The sequence below is a fragment of the Phyllobates terribilis genome, unplaced genomic scaffold, assembly GCF_046119375.1.
Source record: "Phyllobates terribilis strain yellow unplaced genomic scaffold, ASM4611937v1 Scaffold_8__6_contigs__length_399053987, whole genome shotgun sequence".
Lineage (NCBI taxonomy): Eukaryota > Metazoa > Chordata > Amphibia > Anura > Dendrobatidae > Phyllobates > Phyllobates terribilis.
In genome coordinates, this window is record NW_027362768.1 from 128655085 (window position 1) to 128674556 (window position 19472).

The 19472-nt window shown below is 45.7% G+C and overlaps 1 protein-coding gene across 1 annotated transcript; it reads left to right on the forward strand.

Moving 5' to 3' along the window:
* Nucleotides 1-8495: 8495 nt before the first annotated feature.
* On the forward strand, nt 8496-10490 carry IER5 (immediate early response 5). Its single transcript, XM_073643288.1, has one exon. The coding sequence runs from the start codon at nt 8578-8580 to the stop codon at nt 9376-9378; it is 801 nt and encodes a 266-aa protein (XP_073499389.1). The 5' UTR covers nt 8496-8577; the 3' UTR covers nt 9379-10490.
* The last annotated feature ends 8982 nt before the right edge of the window (nt 10491-19472 follow it).

Consider the following 19472-nt stretch of genomic DNA (forward strand, 5'->3'; position numbering starts at 1 on the left):
GACCTGGAGTTGATTTGAGGTGTGGTCCTTGCATTTGGAAGGTTTTGCTGTGATGTAAACATGAGGTGAAAGGAGCTCTCCATGCAGGTGAAACAAGCCATCCTTAAGCTGCAAAAACAGAAAAAACCCATCCGAGAAATTGCTACAATATTAGGAGTGGCAAAATCTACAGTTTGGTACATCCTGAGAAAGAAAGAAAGCACTGGTGAACTCATCAATGCAAGAAGACCTGGGCGCCCACGGAAGACAATGGTGGTGGATGATCGCAGAATAATCTCCATAGTGAAGAGAAACACCTTCACAACAGCCAACCAAGTGAACAACACTCTCCAGGAGGTAGGTGTATCAATATCCAAATCTACCATAAAAAGAAGACTGCATGAAAGTAAATACAGAGGGTTCACTGCACGGTGCAAGCCACTCATAAGCATCAAGAATAAAAAGGCTAGACTGGACTTTGCTAAAAAACATCTGAAAAAGCCAGCACAGTTCTGGAAGTACATTCTTTGGACAGATGAAACCAAGATCAACCTCTACCAGAATGATGGAAAGAGAAAAGTATGGCGAAGGCGTGGTACAGCTCATGATCCAAAGCATACCACATCATCTGTAAAACACGGCGGAGGCAGTGTGATGGCTTGGGCATGCATGGCTGCCAGTAGCACTGGGTCACTAGTGTTTATTGATGTGACACAGGACAGAAGCAGCCGAATGAACTCTGATGTATTCAGAGCCATACTGTGTGCTCAGATCCAGCCAAATACAGCCAAACTGATTGGTCGTCGTTTCATACTATAGATGGACAATGACCCAAAACTTAAAGCCAAAGCAACCCAGGAGTTTATTAAAGCAAAGAAGTGGAATATTCTTGAATGGCCAAGTCAGTCACCTGATCTCAACCCAATTGAGCATGCATTTCACTTGTTAAAGACTAAACTTCAGACAGAAAGGCCCGCAAACAAACAGCAACTGAAAACCACCGCAGTGAAGGCCTGGCAGAGCATCAAAAAGGAGGAAACACAGCGTCTGGTGATGTCCATGAGTTCAAGACTTCAGGCAGTCATTGCCAACAAAGGGTTTTCAACCAAGTACTAGAAATGAACATTTTATTTACAATTATATAATCTGTCCAATTACTTTTGGTCCCTTTAAAAACAGGGTGGCACATGTTAAGGAGCTGAAACTCCTAAACCCTTCATCCAATTTTAATGTGAATATCCTCAAATGAAAGCTGAAAGTCTGAACTTCAACTGCATCTGAATTGTTTTGTTTAAGATTCATTGTGGTAATGTCTAGAACCAAAATTAGAAAAATGTTGTCTCTGTCCAAATATATATGGACCTAACTGTATATATGTAATTGGTCTCATTAACCTCATTATTGGCAGTTCTATACCTTTCCATATCACTCAGCTTTGAGGGAACACTGGGGGTAAGTACAAATGACTACTACTACTTTTTGAGATAATATACTGTTGCCCACATATGAATTTGGGATTTTTTCCTATATTACTGGGTATATCACATCTTATTAACTAGAGCTGATGGAAAAAAAATAAGGGCAGATTTATAATCAGCAACAAAAATTTACCTAAAAACAGGTTAAATATCTCAGGCACCAATTTTCTTGTGTTCCCCAGTGTTATTTTTTTACATGAAAACTTTTACCATAAAAAAAAAAAAAAAAAAAAAAAGCCGAAAAATCCCTTCAAAGAACTGTAACCCAGTTCCCGATCTCGGGGGACTGCAGCTCTGATCTCGGGGGGCTGCAGCTCTGCTCCCGATCTCGGGGGACTGCTTCTCTGATCTCGGGGGACTGCAGCTCTGATCTCAGGGACTGCAGCTCTGATCTGGGGGGGCTGCTTCTCTGATCTCGAGGACTGCAGCTCTGATCTCGGGGGGGGGGGGGGGGGGCTGCAGCTCTGCTCCAAATCTCGGGTGACTGCTTCTCTGATCTCGAGGACTGCAGCTAGGCTCCCGATCTTGGGGAACTGCAGCTCTGATCTCAGGGTCTGCAGCTCGGCTCCCGACCTTGGGGAACTGCAGCTCTGATCTCGGGGGACTGCAGCTCTGATCTCGGGGGACTGCAGCTCGGCTCCCGATCTCGGGGGACTGCAGCTCGGCTCCCGATCTCGGGGGACTGCAGCTCGGCTCCCGATCTCGGGGGACTGCAGCTCTGATCTCGGGGGACTGCAGCTCGGCTCCCGATCTTGGGGGGGCTGCAGCTCGGCTCCCGATCTCGGGGGGCTGCAGCTCTGACACCGGGGGTCTGGTGCTCGGCTCTCGATCTCGGGGGGCTGCAGCGGGAACCAGTGGCACTGTATGTTTGTATGGTTGAACTTGGCACCCAAGTTTCCTGGAAACACGCAGAGGCCAAGAGATTAATGGCCTGAAGGAATTCCTTTTAGTGATTATTTACTTGGGGGTGGTGGTGTTGCATTTGTTAAGGATCACAATATAGTGTTTATCTGGTATGTTGATAATGGAAACAATCTATACAGCTAATTCCAGAGCAATTACAATCTGCATTGTGTTTTCCTATAACTATCCCATTGAGGTTACAATGTAGGTAAACACCATTACACAATTGTTTATGTCTGCCACACTTATGTCAATAGAAACAGATTAAACCCATTTCCCTTCTGAGAACACCTATAACCCTCCCCCCATGCGGAGATGATAATGCTGCTCTGTGTTGTGTCTTTGTCTCTCTCCCCCCTCCGCCTCTGAAGGGTTATTTTGGGAAAGAGCAGCTGAGGCCGGGAAGTGCTCTGTCCAGGCTGCCCAGACTGGTTCTTACACTGTGTCCCCTATACACACAAGAAACTCACATTACACTACAATAACAGTCTTCAAATGTGACCAAAGACGTACAGCAGAGATACCCCGTGGCGGCAGATTTTATAAGGATTGGATTCTGCAGATTATTTTATTTAGTGCCGATAACCTTGCGAGTCATCAGTGAAACTGAAAGGAGTTTCTAGTTTTCAACTTTCGGACTTACACAACCCCTACCCCGGATTATCGACGTTGGCACTGTTACTGATAAAGCGCTGTACTAGAACTAAGGCAATGTGAGTCTTGCAACATTGAGATCGCATCTAATGACTCCCTATGGTGTCACATCGCGACCTACCACGACTGCCACAGAGTTGCGAATATTTCCAAATGTCTTGGATTTTCTGACTTGGTCACAAGTTGCATGCGACTCACTTGACCTCAAAGCCCGTCACGAATTACGTCAACGTGTACAAAAATTGTCTGTATTTGACTATTTTTTTTACAGCAAAATGACAGCTCTAAAATAGTTCAAAGACAGCAAGTTGCACAGATGCTTTTTGGTTGTGTGGTTTGTCTGAAAATTGCTGTCGCACTTTACAATTTGCCTCATAGCCCTAACCCCAACCAAGATTTCCCTGTCTTAAACAACATCTCCAAGACTTATCTTGTGCTGCACCTGTTCTCTGGAATAATAATAATCTTTATTTTTTATATAGCGCCAACATATTCCGCAGCGCTTTACATACATTATCCTCACAGTCCCCATTGGGGCTCACAATCTACATTCCCTATCAGTATGTCTTTGGAGTATAGGAGGAATCCGGAGGAAACCCACACAAACACAGGAAGAACATACAAGCTCCTTGCAGATGTTGTCCTTGGTGGGATTTGAACCCAGATCTAGTACTGCAAGGCTGCAGTGCTAACCACTGAGCCACCGTGCTGCCCTGGAATACGATGCCCCACACAACCTGATTAGATTGTGATAACCTGATAGCTGGTTATTATATGTCTAAATATGTCCCAGTACATATTTTATGATCCTTCATTATCTTAAAATGAAGTGTAAATGTGACGGTGGAAGAAGGCGTCTCTCTCCTGAAGAGCCACTCTGTACGGACCCTTCGTGGCAAGTTGACATCAAGGGACAGTGATAAGTCATCACAAGCAGAGTGATGGGTCAAATTTGTTGCAGAAATTTCAGTTCAATTCATCTTAATAAAGCAATTCAGACATTCACAGGAATTTTTGCCACATGGGTTATTGATACCAAATCAGGGAGGAAGGGGGGGGGGGTCCATCACTAGGGATCTGGTGGTGGCCAAAGGTAAAAAGAATGGCTCCGTTCAATGTGTAGTGACAGCTGACAAGAACTGATAGTTCATCAATATCAATGTAGTGGAGAACACCTATAACGCTGACTATACAACAAATCTTTGTTCACAAATTGGTCAAGTCATCAGTGACATAACCTGAAGCTTGTGAGCCCCACTCCAAAATCTCCAACAGGTTCCCCAATGGGTCTTTAAAAGTATTGACCTTCTCACATGGGGAAAAGGGAACTTACGGGTTCTTCTAGGCTCAAGGGCCACTTTGATTCTTACCAACATCCCAATGGGGTAAGTTATGCCTCAGAAGCCCAAACTGGATAGTAACACCTACTTTTAGGTGAGGTTTTTCAGACCAAAACGTACCTAAATTTGATGACATTGTGTCTGAAAAAATCAGGATGGTTGGCAGACGGTGCGCTTTGGTTGAGGCCTCAGTGAGTCTCAGCTCACAATATCTGTAACCTCAGGGTCGAGTAATGAACCCTGCTGATTTTCACAGCAGGGAAAGCAAATAAGCCCCTGGGGATGTCTAGCGACTCCCATACACATTAGATTGCTTTGAAAACCCAACAAAAAGGAAGGCGGACCACCAAAGCAAATCCAAGGTCTGTGGGCAGCTTCACTCTTATCTTCCATACATTGGAACTATTCCATTTCCAGAATGTAAGTTTTAAAGAGAAATTAGGATGCCGATATCGGGGCACTTTGTGGAACAATAGAGGGAATGTCCTTCTCCTCGGCATTGGCCCAGACTTCGGCTACTTCACACTGCTAGTGGCTATGAACCCTGCCGCCTGTCGGGTCCCTACTGTGCATCAGGCTGTCGCCTGACGGGCTTAAATTAGTTCCTACTCTCATCCGGGAGCAGCGCATTATTTATCCCCATGCAGCTCAGACAAAGATTAGCTTCTTATAATATTAAAGGACGGTGTTATGTGCTACAATGCCGTGCGGTGATGATCCCGGACAGGATAAGGAGCTTCTGATGGAGGGAAATTCTTTTAATGGATTTCATTTTGATGGTCACTTAAAAAGCGATGGAAAAAAAAAAGCACTAATCCATAAATACCATTGAATATGTGACACTTACTCACTTGGTCACCTGTCATGTAGGAAAAAGAACATCTACACAACCCAGGGAAAAACCTATCAAAGTGGGATGGGAAAGAAGAGATCAGACATATCTAGAGCTGCTTAAAATAAGAACAGGGCACATGATTAACCCCCAGAGAGCAAATAAGATGGTTTTCGGGCAGACACATAGATATGTCTAACATCTAAAGGGAGCCATAAACATGAGACCGGCCAGGTACTAAGACCTTGTTCACACCTGTGCTAGTTATTTCTGGATTTCTGCTTCATTATAGAAAATAATAGCAGTGCTGAAGCCCCTGCACCAGTGGCGCACAATGGACACATTGACCGATAGAGACCCCCATGCAGATGAGCCTAATATGTATGGGGGTATCTGAACTTTCCCCCCAAAAGCAGATGTCAGGGAAAAAAAAAGAGTCCGGTTAAATATCAACATGCCCAATACTTTTGAGCATTACCAGGGTGCTTGACTCAGCCAAGTGTTTTTAGGGGAATAGAAGGGAAAGCTGCTGCCAGAGGCCTCTAGCAACGGCTGATCTCCCCTGAAAAGGATCAGGTGTGGACCATCTAACAACCTGATCATTCTCTCTCCCAACATCATTTATCAGGGGACAGTTAGGAGACCCCCGTACATATCAAATCATCGGCTGGTTGTGTAGAAATCTGTATATTTGGCCAACCCTCATCTACACGAAAAGTAGAAACCACTAGGGCCCAGAATACTACAGAATGGGATCTGATGAGATCCTTGAGGGTATCTGTGGGGATTCTTCCACTCCACAAGGTCCGTACGTACTTGGGACAACTTCCCACCAAGCTGTAAACAATTCCAGAAAGTAAATGTTTCCAAGGCATCAGAGTAATTATTTCATTTCTTTATTGCCCAAAATACATAAAAAATAAATGGCAACGTTTTGGCCAACAATAGGCCTTTCTTAAGCCAATTACCAACTGACATAAGGAATAAACATATATGAGGGGGTCATTTCTTTAAGGTGCCAGGAAAAAAAAATCTCTTTTTTTTTTAGAAAATCCTCATTTACCTCCCATGTGTACAAACTATTGTTATATGTAACATTTGATCCTAGCAAATATGTGTCGCCCTGGAGTAAAACAGATGGGATTTTCACAAAACCAACCCACAAATGGGCTTTTCTGGAAAAAAAAATCTCTGCATGTCAGAGTTCGATGTGATATTAGGATCGTGATATTAGGATCGCACTCGGACGTCAACTAAGTGCAGTCCGATTTCTACAGACTGACAGAATGGAGAAGAAGGAGACATTTTCTCTCCACCTTCTCATCAGAGAATCGGATCACACAATACTGATATTCTGATCAGTGTGATTTGTATATAATCAGCCCGTTTCGATGATGGCACACTGGTGTGACCCTGCCTTACCCCAGATATCTGCTGGTGGGGGGTGGGCAGTTGGGGCACTTTCCCTACAATAAATGGTCGGCTGGTCCTGCCCAAACTGCAGGCTTGTCTGACGTATGACGTGTAATGTACATGGCCAGATTTACACATTCTCAAAAACCTCCTACACCGATGGTGTGAAAAAAATCACAGCCAACGATCCAATAGGGACTTACATCAGCACGATCGTCGCTGCCGGGCAAGTCCCAGTTGGATCGTTGGCTTCATGGGACGTGTACAGACTGTGCTGCCAACAGCGGATGAAGATGGGAGACAAAAAAAATATCACGTTTTATTGCTGATTTTCTTCTGCATTTACAATATGTGCTGCGACGTCTCAGAAGAACGCAAAACATTGATTGACACAGTGGGGGCTTCCGTGTGCTGCCACCTGGGGGCGCTGACATATCTGTGTAATGCAATAATGCATAAGAGAAAAGATCAATGTAAGAATCAATCAATATAGGGATCAGTGTAGGCATCAATCAATCAGTATAGGGATCAAATCAGTAGAGGGATCAATGTAAGAATCAATCAGTATAGGGATCAATCTGTATAGGGATCAATCAGTATAGGGATCAATGTAAGGATCAATCAACCTGTCCCCCCGCTATTCCCCGGCCTCTCCTCTCTGTCAATCTCTTCACTCGCTCCCCATTGCTCAGAGACTCCAGTTCAAAACCCTAACCATGACATACAAAGCCATTCACAACCTGTCTCCTTCATATATCTGTGACCTAGTCTCCCGTTACATACCCACACGCAACCTCCGATCCTCACAAGATCTCCTTCTCTACTCCCCTCTTATCCCCTCTTCCCACAATACAAGATTTCCCCCGTGCTTCCCCTCTACTCTGGAACTCTCTACCCCAACATATCAGACTCTCGCCTACCGTGGAAACCTTCATAAGGAACCTGAAGACCCACCTCTTCCGACAAGCCTACAACCTGCAGTAACCCTCACTCCACCATACATCTCTAATCTCACCTACTTTATCCTCACCCATCTCTTGTAGATTGTGAGCCCTCACAGGCAGGGTCCTCTCTCCTCCTGTACCAGTCGCCGTCACATTGTGTTCAAGATTATTGTACTTGTTTTTACTATGTATACCCCTTTTCACATGTAGAGCGCCATGAAATAAATGGCACTAGAACAATCAATAATAATAATATTGGCATCAGTATAAGAGTCAATCAGTATAGGAATCAGTGTAGGCATCAATCTCAGTACAAGGATCAATCAGTATAGGGCTCAGTATAAGAATAAATCAATCACTGTTGGGATCAATCAGTATAGGGATCTGTGGCCCCACCATGGGCCTGACCTCCCCGCAGGGCCCGGTGCTCAGTGCCGGCTGTGTGCGTGCAGTCATGCACATATACAGCAGATCCAGGCATCAGCAGCCGCACAGACCCGGCCGGCCCTGACCTCACACAGCATCACATGACCGAGTCTGAAACTTGCAGAAGCATTACATCAGCCTGGGAACCAACACACGATCAAAACACAGCTACTCTTAAAGCGGCAACACCACTAACCCCCTTGTGTGGAGGAGATCCTGCCTGTGGTGATCTGATCAGTCACAATTCTCGGCCATTCCTGACACCGGTCCGCAGCACAGTGTGCAATGAGTCTTGTACGCTTTACCTAGAATGCGCACATTGGCAGGAAGGCCGCACCTCGGCATCGCCGCTTTAAGAACCATCTCCGCGGGTCGTCGTTCGAATTCTGGGTAGTCGCTCTCGTAGAAGCTGATTGGTCAGAAATCACATGAGGACAAACAGGCGCCTTAGCACGGAAGGAGGCGTGGGGGCGTTCTGATTGGCCGCCGAGGCTGTGACGTATCACCTATATAAGTCATTGAAGGTTGCGCGCCCGCGCTTAGTTGGCGCTAGGACCTCGTCAGGGCAGGGACGCTGTCATACAGAGCCGGGTCCTGTTATCGCAGAAATGCAGCACGAAGCCGCAGCTCCTGAGCCGGAGAGCAGGGAGACGCATCCTCCCGGGCTGGGCTTCCGCCTGGAGGCGCACAGGATCGTCAGCATATCGCTGGGGAAGATCTACCACTCCCGGGTGCAGCGCGGCGGGATCAAGCTGCATAAGAACCTGATGGTGTCCCTGGTGCTGCGCAGCGCCCAGCAGGTGTATCTGAGCCAGAGCCCGGAGGACTATGCGGTATATCCCGCCCCGCCGCCGGAGCAGGAGCCCGCGGCCGGCCCCGACACCAGGGACCCCCGGACTTGTTCGTGCTCGGCCCCCCGCAGCTGCCGGACGCCGGAGGAGACGCGCCATTCCCGAAAGGTGCCCTGCTGCTTCTGCCAGTCTCACGCTGGCTGCTCCCTCCCGGAGTCCTGCCGCCCGCACCCGCAGAGCCCGGAGGCCGACGCCAGCAGCCGCACCGCCGAGCCCACCAGCCCGGCCTGCTGCCGGAAGAGGAGCGGGGGCCGCACGGCGGACGGGCCGCTGATGAAGCGAGCGCGGCGGGAGCAAAGGGAGCAGGAGGTGCCGGAGCCGGGGGAGGAGGTGGAGGAGGAGATGGAGACGGAGAACGTGGCCAACCTCATCAGCATCTTCGGCTCCAGCTTCTCGGGACTGCTCACCAAGGAGCCGGGGGCGCAGCCGGACGAGGAGCCGGGGCAGGAGGTGCAGGAGCTGGACTCTCCCGCCGCCCCCTCCGCAGGACAAGGCTGCAGCGAGCCGGCCATCAGCGCCACCATCTCCCCCTGGAGCACGGCCATAGAGGCCTTCTGACCCCCGGGGCAGAGACACTGGGGGGCGCAGGGACGCTGCAGGGTGGTCTGACCCGGAGCCACGTGACGCCGTTGTGTCCCGTGTCCATGTGCGCTGGAGCAGCCGCTTTCAATGTAGAGACCACGTGACGTCCGACTTGGAACCTGTCAGTTACAATGTATCACTTTCTCGGATTAACCCATTCATTGCAGGGGGAGCTGCTGACAAGGCGGAGGGTTATGTGCCTTACAGACTCGATCATGGCTTGTCCTGTTTTGGGGGGGTCAAAACCTAAAGTTGTGACTAGTCACAGGAAGTCCCCCTCCCCGGTGTGATAGTTCTCTACTCTTAGGTGGGGGATATTTTGACTCCAGCTTCTATGTTTGGGTTGATTGTATCCCCCCTGGGGCATTTTACAGTTGGTCATTACACCCCCCTTCTTCCCCATTTCATGTCTATTCACAAAAATCCCCCTTCCCCTTTCAAGAATGTCTCCCCATCCCCCAACATCTATCTTTTGGTCACCACGTGCAAGGGGAGTTCTCTTCTAGGGAGGGGGAAGGGAAGTTCCCATCTGCTTCCCCTCCCCTCCTTCTGCCACCCATTGTATGTTGGGGCCCCACTCCTTCAGTTTGCTCAGCCACTCCTTCGGGCTACATGTCTTGACTTGAGGAAAATACCGAACAACTGACAACATGGAGGTGCCCCCCCCTCCGCCACAACTACCAAAGTCATTGCCTACGCTAAAATTTAAAGGGACCAGCCATCTTGTCACGGAGCACGCTGCACTGTTGGTGATGAGACCCCCAGCAGTTCCCGGTACTACCTTCCCAGCAGCTCCCGGACCCCATTGCATGAGGAAGTGACTGTTAAGTGTTTGTGTTTCGACCCTCTAAGTATATTGTATATGTATTTCTCGCCGGCTCTGGTCAGATTTGGTGCTTGTGTTGAGAGACTTGTCCGTAACCCCCCCGGACCTTCCCGTCTTTGTTTTAGAAGATTGGGGTCTGTCTGACAAGAAGCTGATTACATTGGGAGTTTACAGTGTTTTTATTGCACAATGCTGTAACTTGGATTTCTGTACAAAATGACGTTTCTACGTGTTTGACACGTATTAAATATTTTGAAAAGTTTCTGCTGTTTTATCCATTCCTTGTGTGGCATTTCCTTCCAGGACTTCATACAATACAGAAATGCTATAAGGTAACGTCCAAGTCATATGGGGGATGCACGCCTGTATATTGGGGGGTGGCAGTGGTGTGGAGGATGCACGCCTGGCCTTGGTATGGTGGATGCACACATGTATATTGGGGGGTGGCCGTATGGTGGATGCACGCCTGTATATTGAGAGGATGGCCATGATAAGGTGAATGCACGAATGTATATTGTGGGATGGCAGTGGTATGGTGAATGCACGCCTGTATATAGGGAGATGGCTCTGGCCTTCTGGATGCACCCTCTGTATATAGATGAATGGCTGTTTATTGGAGGATGGCCTTGGTGTGGTTGGGTACCCCCCTGTATTTTGGGGGATGGCCGTGGTATGGTGGATGCCCCCCTGTATATTGGGGGATAGCTGTGGTATGGTGGATTCCCCCCTGTATATTGGGGGATAGCCGTGGTATGGTGGATTCACGCCTGTATATTGGGATATGGCTGTGGTATGGTGGATGTACGCCTGTATATTGGGGGATGGCCGTGGTATGGTGGATGTATATTGGGAGATGGCCGTGGCATGGTGGATGCACGCCTGTATATAGGGAGATGGCTCTGGCCTTCTGGATGCACCCTCTGTATATAGATGAATGGCTGTTTATTGGAGGATGGCCTTGGTGTGGTTGGGTGCCCCCCTGTATTTTGGGGGATGGCCGTGGTATGGTGGATGCCCCCATGTATATTGGGGGATGGCCGTGGTATGATGGATGCCCCCCTGTATATTGGGGGATAGCTGTGGTATGGTGGATTCCCCCCTGTATATTGGGATATAACTGTGGTATGGTGTATGTACCCTTGTATATTGGGGGATGGTCATGGTTTGGTGGATGCCAGCTTATATACTCAAAGGGTTTTTCCAGACAATATAGATGGGACCCCACCAATCTGCAGTACAAGGAGCTTCTGTTTTTACCCTCTATGACTGCATACTGTACATTGAAACCTAATGAGTGTTTTATTAGAAAACCCCTTTAGTGATCCTATATACTGACCTGTAGAAGACCCCAAATAAAGCTCTCTGGTGATCTAGGGGAGTCCTAATGTGTTTGGCTGTATCATGATTTAGGTCCGGTTTACATAATGAATTGTGCCCATAAACATATTATGGGTTCATATACGTAATATTAAAGTACATGGTATTAAGCGGCTACTATAATGGACTGATACTTTTGAGTAAGACTTACCAAGTGGAGCTTTATAAGTAAGCAGGCCAAAATGCAGTTCTGTATTATGGGCCGAAATACCCCAAAATCTCCGCTCCAGTTACATATGGACATGCAGAGAAATACAAATTACCCACCACCACCAAAGTTTGCTCAGATGAGCCCCATTCGTGTTAATCTGGACCCTAAGTCAATTTTGGAGAGCGGGTTAAAGTTGTGCCTATTTACACACAGTGATTGTGGCCACCAGTAGATATCAATGACTATAAGTTCTGATTACATTGTTCAGCACTGGTTTGGTTTTTGTTTTGTTTTTTCTCCTTTTTTGCAACTTTGTATATTCAGTAGTTTGTATTTTTAATTGGCTGCAGACAATCCTGTTTCCCCTGACAGTCCCTTTCTGTCCTCACTGTAAAGTCCTTCCTGGAGCTGATGCAAATGATCTTCCTTGTTTCACCTCCTGTGATAGGCGGTCAGTGATCTCATATAGGGAGCAGGTGTGCAATACATGGTCACCTCACATCTGACCGAAGGTCACCCACACGCCATTAACCCTTTCCTACATGCTATTAGCGCTTATTAAGGCTGGTGTGTGTGCATAGAGCCAAGGACCTTAAGTATTATTAGCTACTCGTTTGGGGGATGCTTCCTATAATAGTGGTCTGCAGAATGAAATCGTAACACTGGTTTAATGAACTACCATTGTGTATTGTCTGTGTGTATATATATGTATATATATATGTCAATATTTAACATTACATGCATTGCGTACTATGCAGCAAACTTTAATACATCACCAATCTATAACAATGTGTATGTCACATTAACTTATTGATAACAATCTGAAATCTGAGCTGACCTCCCACAATTGCATTGAGAAGTAGTCGTCTTGGAGTCTGCATATCATATGGGGAAACTGCAAATCTGTCCCAAGTAATCAGGTCTGGATAGGAAAGGGGGGGTGTCTTCTTTAAAGAGATGTGTGTATAGTATGGATAAATTAAGAGGGTAGATATATAGACAACACCATGGCATACTTGTGAGTCGTAGTCTCGACAGTTTGAGCCTCTGTTGTGTGCGTGTGTGTGTGTATATATATATATGTGTGTGTATATATATATATATATATATATATACATACATACACACTTGTGTAAGCTGTTCTTGCATAAGATTTAAAGGTGCATGCCCTTGATTCCTAGGAAATGTAATATTAATAGAAATCCGTTTCAGCACAGGATAATTCTGACATCTGCACAATTAACACTTGGTAAGAATGCATTTCCTTGATCGGTCGGGGGAGCGTCCCATCTATCCCCGGCTTTGGTTGGTAGAAAATCATAGTGTAATCATCAGAAGCAAAGTCCACTTCTGAGCGCTTGTTTACTAGGAGCTGGCAGCCCTGTGTGCGCCATGTAATGTTGGCATCAGGACTGGCCGCGGCTGATACTTCCTAGTATGTACAGATCTACTCTGGTATTCTGGCCGGTTCCGTGTTTAGGAGATCTGGTTTCTTACACCTGCCTCGGCGTACAGTGATATCAGACGCGTTATTCAGAAGTGGCGCTGCTATTTGTGCCTGTTCCTCCCACCATCCTTTGCTCGTGGGTCATGAATTATTCCTTCTAATGTGGCGCATTTTGCATGCGGTAATTGCACTGCGCCTGCAGCCGGATTACAGTGCGATTATTTACTGTTCTCAGTGGCGGATATTTAGAATAATGGCAGATAAGATTTCAGACCCCTCTCAAGCCGACTGTGCTCCAAAACAGTTAATGTGTAGGTGACAAGGTCTTGCCCTTCATTCTCTCCTTTCCCCGTAATTCCAGTGTAAATCACCAAAGCAAAAATTGTTCTATTGTGTGGCAACAAAAATGAATTGCATGGCGAAGGGATAGAGGCCATGCATAAGGGGGTGCACATGGGTACAACAGATTTGGCTACTGCCACTGATCGAGGAGCGGTCACCAGATTGTGACCAGTTTTGGCTTTTTTTATTCCCTCTTCCTTAGTTTTTTGTTTTGTTCTATCCACCATTCTGTCCCAAATATGGGTCTTCTTATTTAGTGCTAATTTTCATAGTCTTTACCAAGGGATTGGTGCTTATAGGGTGACAGATAGGGATGAGCGGACCTGTAGAAAGTTCAGGTCCAGGTAACCGACCTGAAATTTACTCCAAAGTTCGGGTTCGAGGACTGCACCCGAACTTGAACCCCATTGAAAACAATGAAGACCCGAACTTTGGATCTGAAAAAAAAATCTCTCGTCTCTGGACTTTCCCCGAAACTCCAAACATTAAAGCAGACTTCCGGGGGATGTCTGTGTTCGGAGTTTACCACCAGGGCTGTGGAGTCGGTAAGCCAAACCTCAGACTCCTCAATTTCCACGACTCCGACTCCCTCATACATGGCTCATGTTTAAGTGATACATTTACTGTAGCACAGATTCATCTCCGCTAAAAGCCTAGACCCTTAGATCAGGAATAGGACAGACATTTATAGGACATTTCATAACTTTCCCAAATTCTTATGAAAAATATATTCCCCACAAAACTGCATTGAACTACTGTACCCAATTTATTATATATGTTAGGAGTCGGAGTCTGTCCATTTTATACCGACTCCACCAAAATGGACACCGACTCCGACTCCACAGCCCTGTTTAGCACAGGACAATAAGTGTCCGGTAAGAACCCCGAACTTTTAAGTTTAGGTACGCTCATCTCTAGTAATAGACACATCCACCTATAATCATGTGAGCCACTTCCCCTTGGTAAAGACCATAAAAATTTGCGCTGTATGAAAAGGCCCACATCTCTGGAATCACATGATGGATTGAGAAAAGCGGAATATTCAGGGAAGCATCAGGAATAGTGATAGGCGAGCGTGCTCGGCACTGCTTGGTGCGCGATCAAATATTGCGTGGTGCTCGAGTCCTCGTAAGAAGCTCCTCTGAATCATCGGAGCCTCGTGCGGATATTCCCCTGCTGTGAGCGCGGGGACTCTTCTGTCAGCCGGACTCTTTGTGAACTGTAGAACGAGAGAGAGTCCTCCGTAAAAATTCTCGACTTTCACATTCACTCCCATTATGCTCGCAACTCGTGTCGAGCGCGTCGGAGCGCCCAACCTGCTCAATTCGAGTACCAAGCACTCGAACATTTCACTGCTCGAATTACATAAGAGCAAAAATTGGCCACTTTTCAGAAGCAGTAAGAATTTAAAAAAGACCTAAGATCCGTGTATGAAAAATAGGGAACATATAAATCTGCAAAAAAATCAAGAGCAGAAAACCCCATTACTTCATCCATGCATTCACTCCAGCAAGGCCAGGGCTTACAGTGACTGGGAATACAAGGAAACCCTTAGTCACATTGCTGGACTTTGCACAGTCCCCATTTGGGACTAGATATTTCTTTTTCTAGAAAGTTTTTGATTTCTTGATGCATGTATTTGTAGACTGATACGTTGTTCTGATTTGCATGTGAGAGTAAATGAAGCTGTAGTAATATTATATAAGTGCAGGAAGTCGCTGCATCCATTAATGAAGTGACAACTGACTTCCTGAACAGCAACCACAGGTTTATGTAGCGTATTCTGCGTTATGCGGATGTAGGACAGGAGTTTGCCGGATTAACCAGAACGTGGTAAAGCGACTGATCCCAACCGATAATTAGATGTCGTAATCTGGTATCTTCAGAGACTGAACGACGGCACCGTCTTAAGAAATATTCCCAGGCTACACCCAAAGTACTTAGTAACTTACACTATGACTGTGTTTTATGTACTGTATGTACAAAGCTCAAAAACATGGCTCCTCTGTCGACAGGTTGTACATTGTGTGATATTCCAGCCACATTTACAGCACAATCCTGGGCACTATTTCTCACTTTGACAGCCAGGAGCTAAGGTGCTGTATGTACTGTACACTACATGTGTATATACTGTACACTACATGCGTATATACTACTGGAGGGCACATTTCAGTGCAGATTCTACATCAAGGACCATCCATTTCCAATATTTGAGGAGCAACTGAAGATTTCAATGTAGCTTTTTGGTGCTGTTGCAGACCTACTGCTACTTATTTCTGCGGATTTGACATGAAAAAACCCATAAGAATCCTTTTGCAAACCCGCGACAGCCATCCAATGGTCTGCATCAGATAGTCATGGCAGATTTTTACACACACTTGGTTTACACACAGATTTTAAGGGAGGAATTTGAAGGATCTGCTTGGGATCCAAGGGGTAAAGTTTTACCTTGTGGAGAGTGACATGTCAAGCCTGACATGCCAAGGTGAGGAGACTTTTAAGCTGCAATGCTCCTCTGGGAAATATGCAAATTGCTTCTTCATGGAGGAAGTAGGCTAGAACTCTAGTGCTGCTTATTGGAAGTAGCAATCCTAAAAGTCAATATCGACTCTCTAACGAGCCTTGTCACATGACTTAGGATAATAGCCAAAACCAAAATCTCAATTTGCAGAAGGATCTGTTCCAAACTCCTCAAAAAAAGTTTTGAATACTCTTCCTATACATTTCAATGTCAAGTCATCTTCGCTGTTTGTACAAGGAGTTTTTGAGCTTTTTTGCCATCTGACAAGGTTTGGTGAAACACAAAGTGACGTCACTTGGAAGCGGATCTGGATCGAATCTGCTCCATACTTGGCGCTGTCGAATCAAAATACTGCAAAAAAAAAAATATCAGGTAAAAAAATAAATAAATGCTTTAGGAATGTAAAGAAAAAAGCAACTTTTTTTTTTTGTCACCCACTGGAAGCAAGGTTTCGAACAAAATAATAAAGGGTTTGGCACCGTGTTAGCCAGTTGAAAAAAGATTGCTGTTAGTGGGAAAAACAAGATAATCTTGTAGTTATGATACATAAAGTGTTATAAAGTAAGCTTTTGAGACTTCTTAGGTCTCACCATGCCTGAGGAAGAGACCTAAGTAGTCCCGAAAGCTTGCTTTGTATCCTCATTTATTTTTGTTAGCCATTAAAAGGTATCGTAACTACAAGATTATCTTGTTTTTCCCACGAAGAAAATAATGACTTTGGAAATGTTAATGATTTCTATGGTTAATCATTACTCTGGGAAATTTTTGTTTTTTTCCGGAGTTTCTATATAAGGTGCCTAAAGGTGAACGCTCCGGGAAGTGGTCACTTTAGGTGAGTGGGCATTTATGGTCCATGAGCCCGGAGTGTGCTTGCTCCTGGCCCCTCCAGGCAATGTTGGGTGGGTCGCAGACGGATCCTGTTCTTTCTCAGCCTTCCACATCATCACATGACAGGAATACCGGCGGCCTCGCCCTCCATCCCCCTCCTTTTTCTTGTCTGCCTCACAGCTCTGGAATCCAGTGAGCTAAAAGAGCGGGCTGCATTCCTGACACAACCATTCTCCCCAGGGAAGGCGGCTGAGGAGGGAGGCCGCCACACATCCTGCCCTCTTTAGGAAAATGTGGAAGGAAGAGAGGAGGGGGGAATGCATTGTCCTGTTTGGGAAATCTTAACCCCTTCTACAGTCTCGGATTGTATTGGTTCATCACGGTGGAGGGTCCACGTCTCTCTTTTCGCTTTATGTGGACCATTGAATAGATTCTATACTCGTTGCCGAATCTTGCTCCCTCGATCCCGGGGGGTCAAGGCATTGTTTGGTAGCGTGTATACGTACACGTGTCTGTATATGAACAGTTATGGAAAATTTACCTGGTTCAACCTCCACCTTCAAAAAAAATGCAAGGTCCATGAAGAATTAGATCATCGTGTTATAGACAGCAGAGTCCTGAATTTTTGGACACGACCACTTTAAATGGTCGAAATCGCAGTTGCTGATCTTCATGTGTGATTGAAATTTTGATTATAAGATTCCCAAATCGCTGTGTGAAAATGCAATGACTAAGTGGACTGGGAATTAAAGGGGTTGTCCAGGCTTGGAGTTCAGGTCTAGAGTCACTCTTATGTGGGTGCAGAACTGAATCCTCCCAGTGTGTACACTGTCAGGATTCTTTGGTGATGGGAGCCAGTGGGTGAGTGACTGCAAGTATGTGATTTGTATACATACAGTCACCTGCCAACTAGACATACACGGCCACGCTCAATACAAGTGCATTGAGCAAGACTGGACACGTCTAGTCGGGCTGTGGCTAGAAATATGTAAGTCACATAGCCGCCCGGTACTGGAGAATCCTGACAGTGCAAGCTGTGAGGATTCACAAGTCTGCAGTCACATAGAATAACTACAGACTTGACCCCCAAGCCTGGACAACCCCTTTAAACCACTCATCTAAACTTAGGCCTATGTGTTTTCTAGTGGAAACCGCTCCTACGGGGAGTTTTCAGATATGTTTTTTTGTTTTGTTTCCTGAAGAGGTTTTAAAAAGTTTTTGAAATATTTTTTCCTTTCTGCTGAAGCTTTTTACTTTTTTGTCGCCTTTTGATTGAACAGTGCCTAATTCGGAGCAGATTCCATCCAGATCTACTATCCAGAAGTGACATGCACTTTATTTTTTTTTCCTTCTACATGTTTTCTGAAAAAAGAACGCTCAAAGTCTAAACTTATGGACAGCAAAGTGGTTTCACAATGAAAATGCACATGAAGATTCACTCATTTTAATTTTAGAAGTGATTTTTCAGCAGACCTTCTCCAAAAAGCCTTGTATATATATACCTTTAGGATTTTTGATCTGTCAATACCCATGACCCACAATCGTCCATGAAATTACCATTGCATTTTAATCATAATAATGCTACATATTAAAACACATTAATTTTTTTCCAAGACTAGTAGCAGATACTCGAGCAATAAATCTCCAAATTGTTAATATTCACATTATTCTTGGATGATGTCTAAATAAAGTATACAGATAGGAAACACTGGGAAATGCTGGAGCCATTGAATATATATATGACCTAGCTGTGTAGATGAGCAGAGAACTCAAGTAGGTCAACGAGGCCAAGTCATCACTACATCCCAGGACGTGAATGGAAAAACACAATATTACACTATCCACAGTGGTGGAGAAATGGCGTTCCCACAATACCTAAGAGAAAACTGGCAAACAGATCTAGTGGTTGTGGGAGAGGAGGTGGGAAAATGAGTCATAGCTTTGTATAAAAGCTTCTGGTTCAGATACTATGGATCCAATAGATATCCCGCAGTGATGCTGTTTGCAGAGGCAAATTATGTCAGAAGTAGCAAGGGTTAATTCAGAGAACCCTAGAATGTTAGAATTGGAAGGGACTTCCAGGGTCCTGGTGTCCATCCCCCTGCTCAATGCAGGAGTCCCTAAACCATCTCAGACAGATGTCTGTCCAGCCTCTGTTTGAAGACGTCCATTGAAGGAGAACTCACCACCTCTCGTGGCCGCCTGCTCCACTCATTGATCACCCTCAAGGTCAAAAAGATTTTTCTAATATCTAATCTGTATCTTCTCCCTTTCAGTTTCATTCCATTGCTTCTCGTGTTTCCATGTACAAATGAGAATAAGGATGATCCCTCTACACTGTGACAGCCCTTCAGATATTTGTAGACAGCTATTAAGTCTCCTCTTCGCCTTCTTTTTTCCAAGCTAAACATTCCCAGATCCTTTACCCGTTCCTCGTAGGACATAGTTTGCAGTCTGCTCACCATTCTGGTCGCTCTTCTCTGAACTTGCTCCAGTTTGTCTATGTCTTTTTTAAAATGTGGCGCCCAGAACTGGACACAGTATTCCAGATGAGGTCTGACCAAGGAGGAGTAGAGGG

Coding starts and splice junctions, on each gene's coding strand:
- IER5 (XM_073643288.1), top strand. CDS start 8,578: ATGCAGCACGAAGCCGCAGCTCCTGAGCCGGAGAGCAGGGAGACGCAT.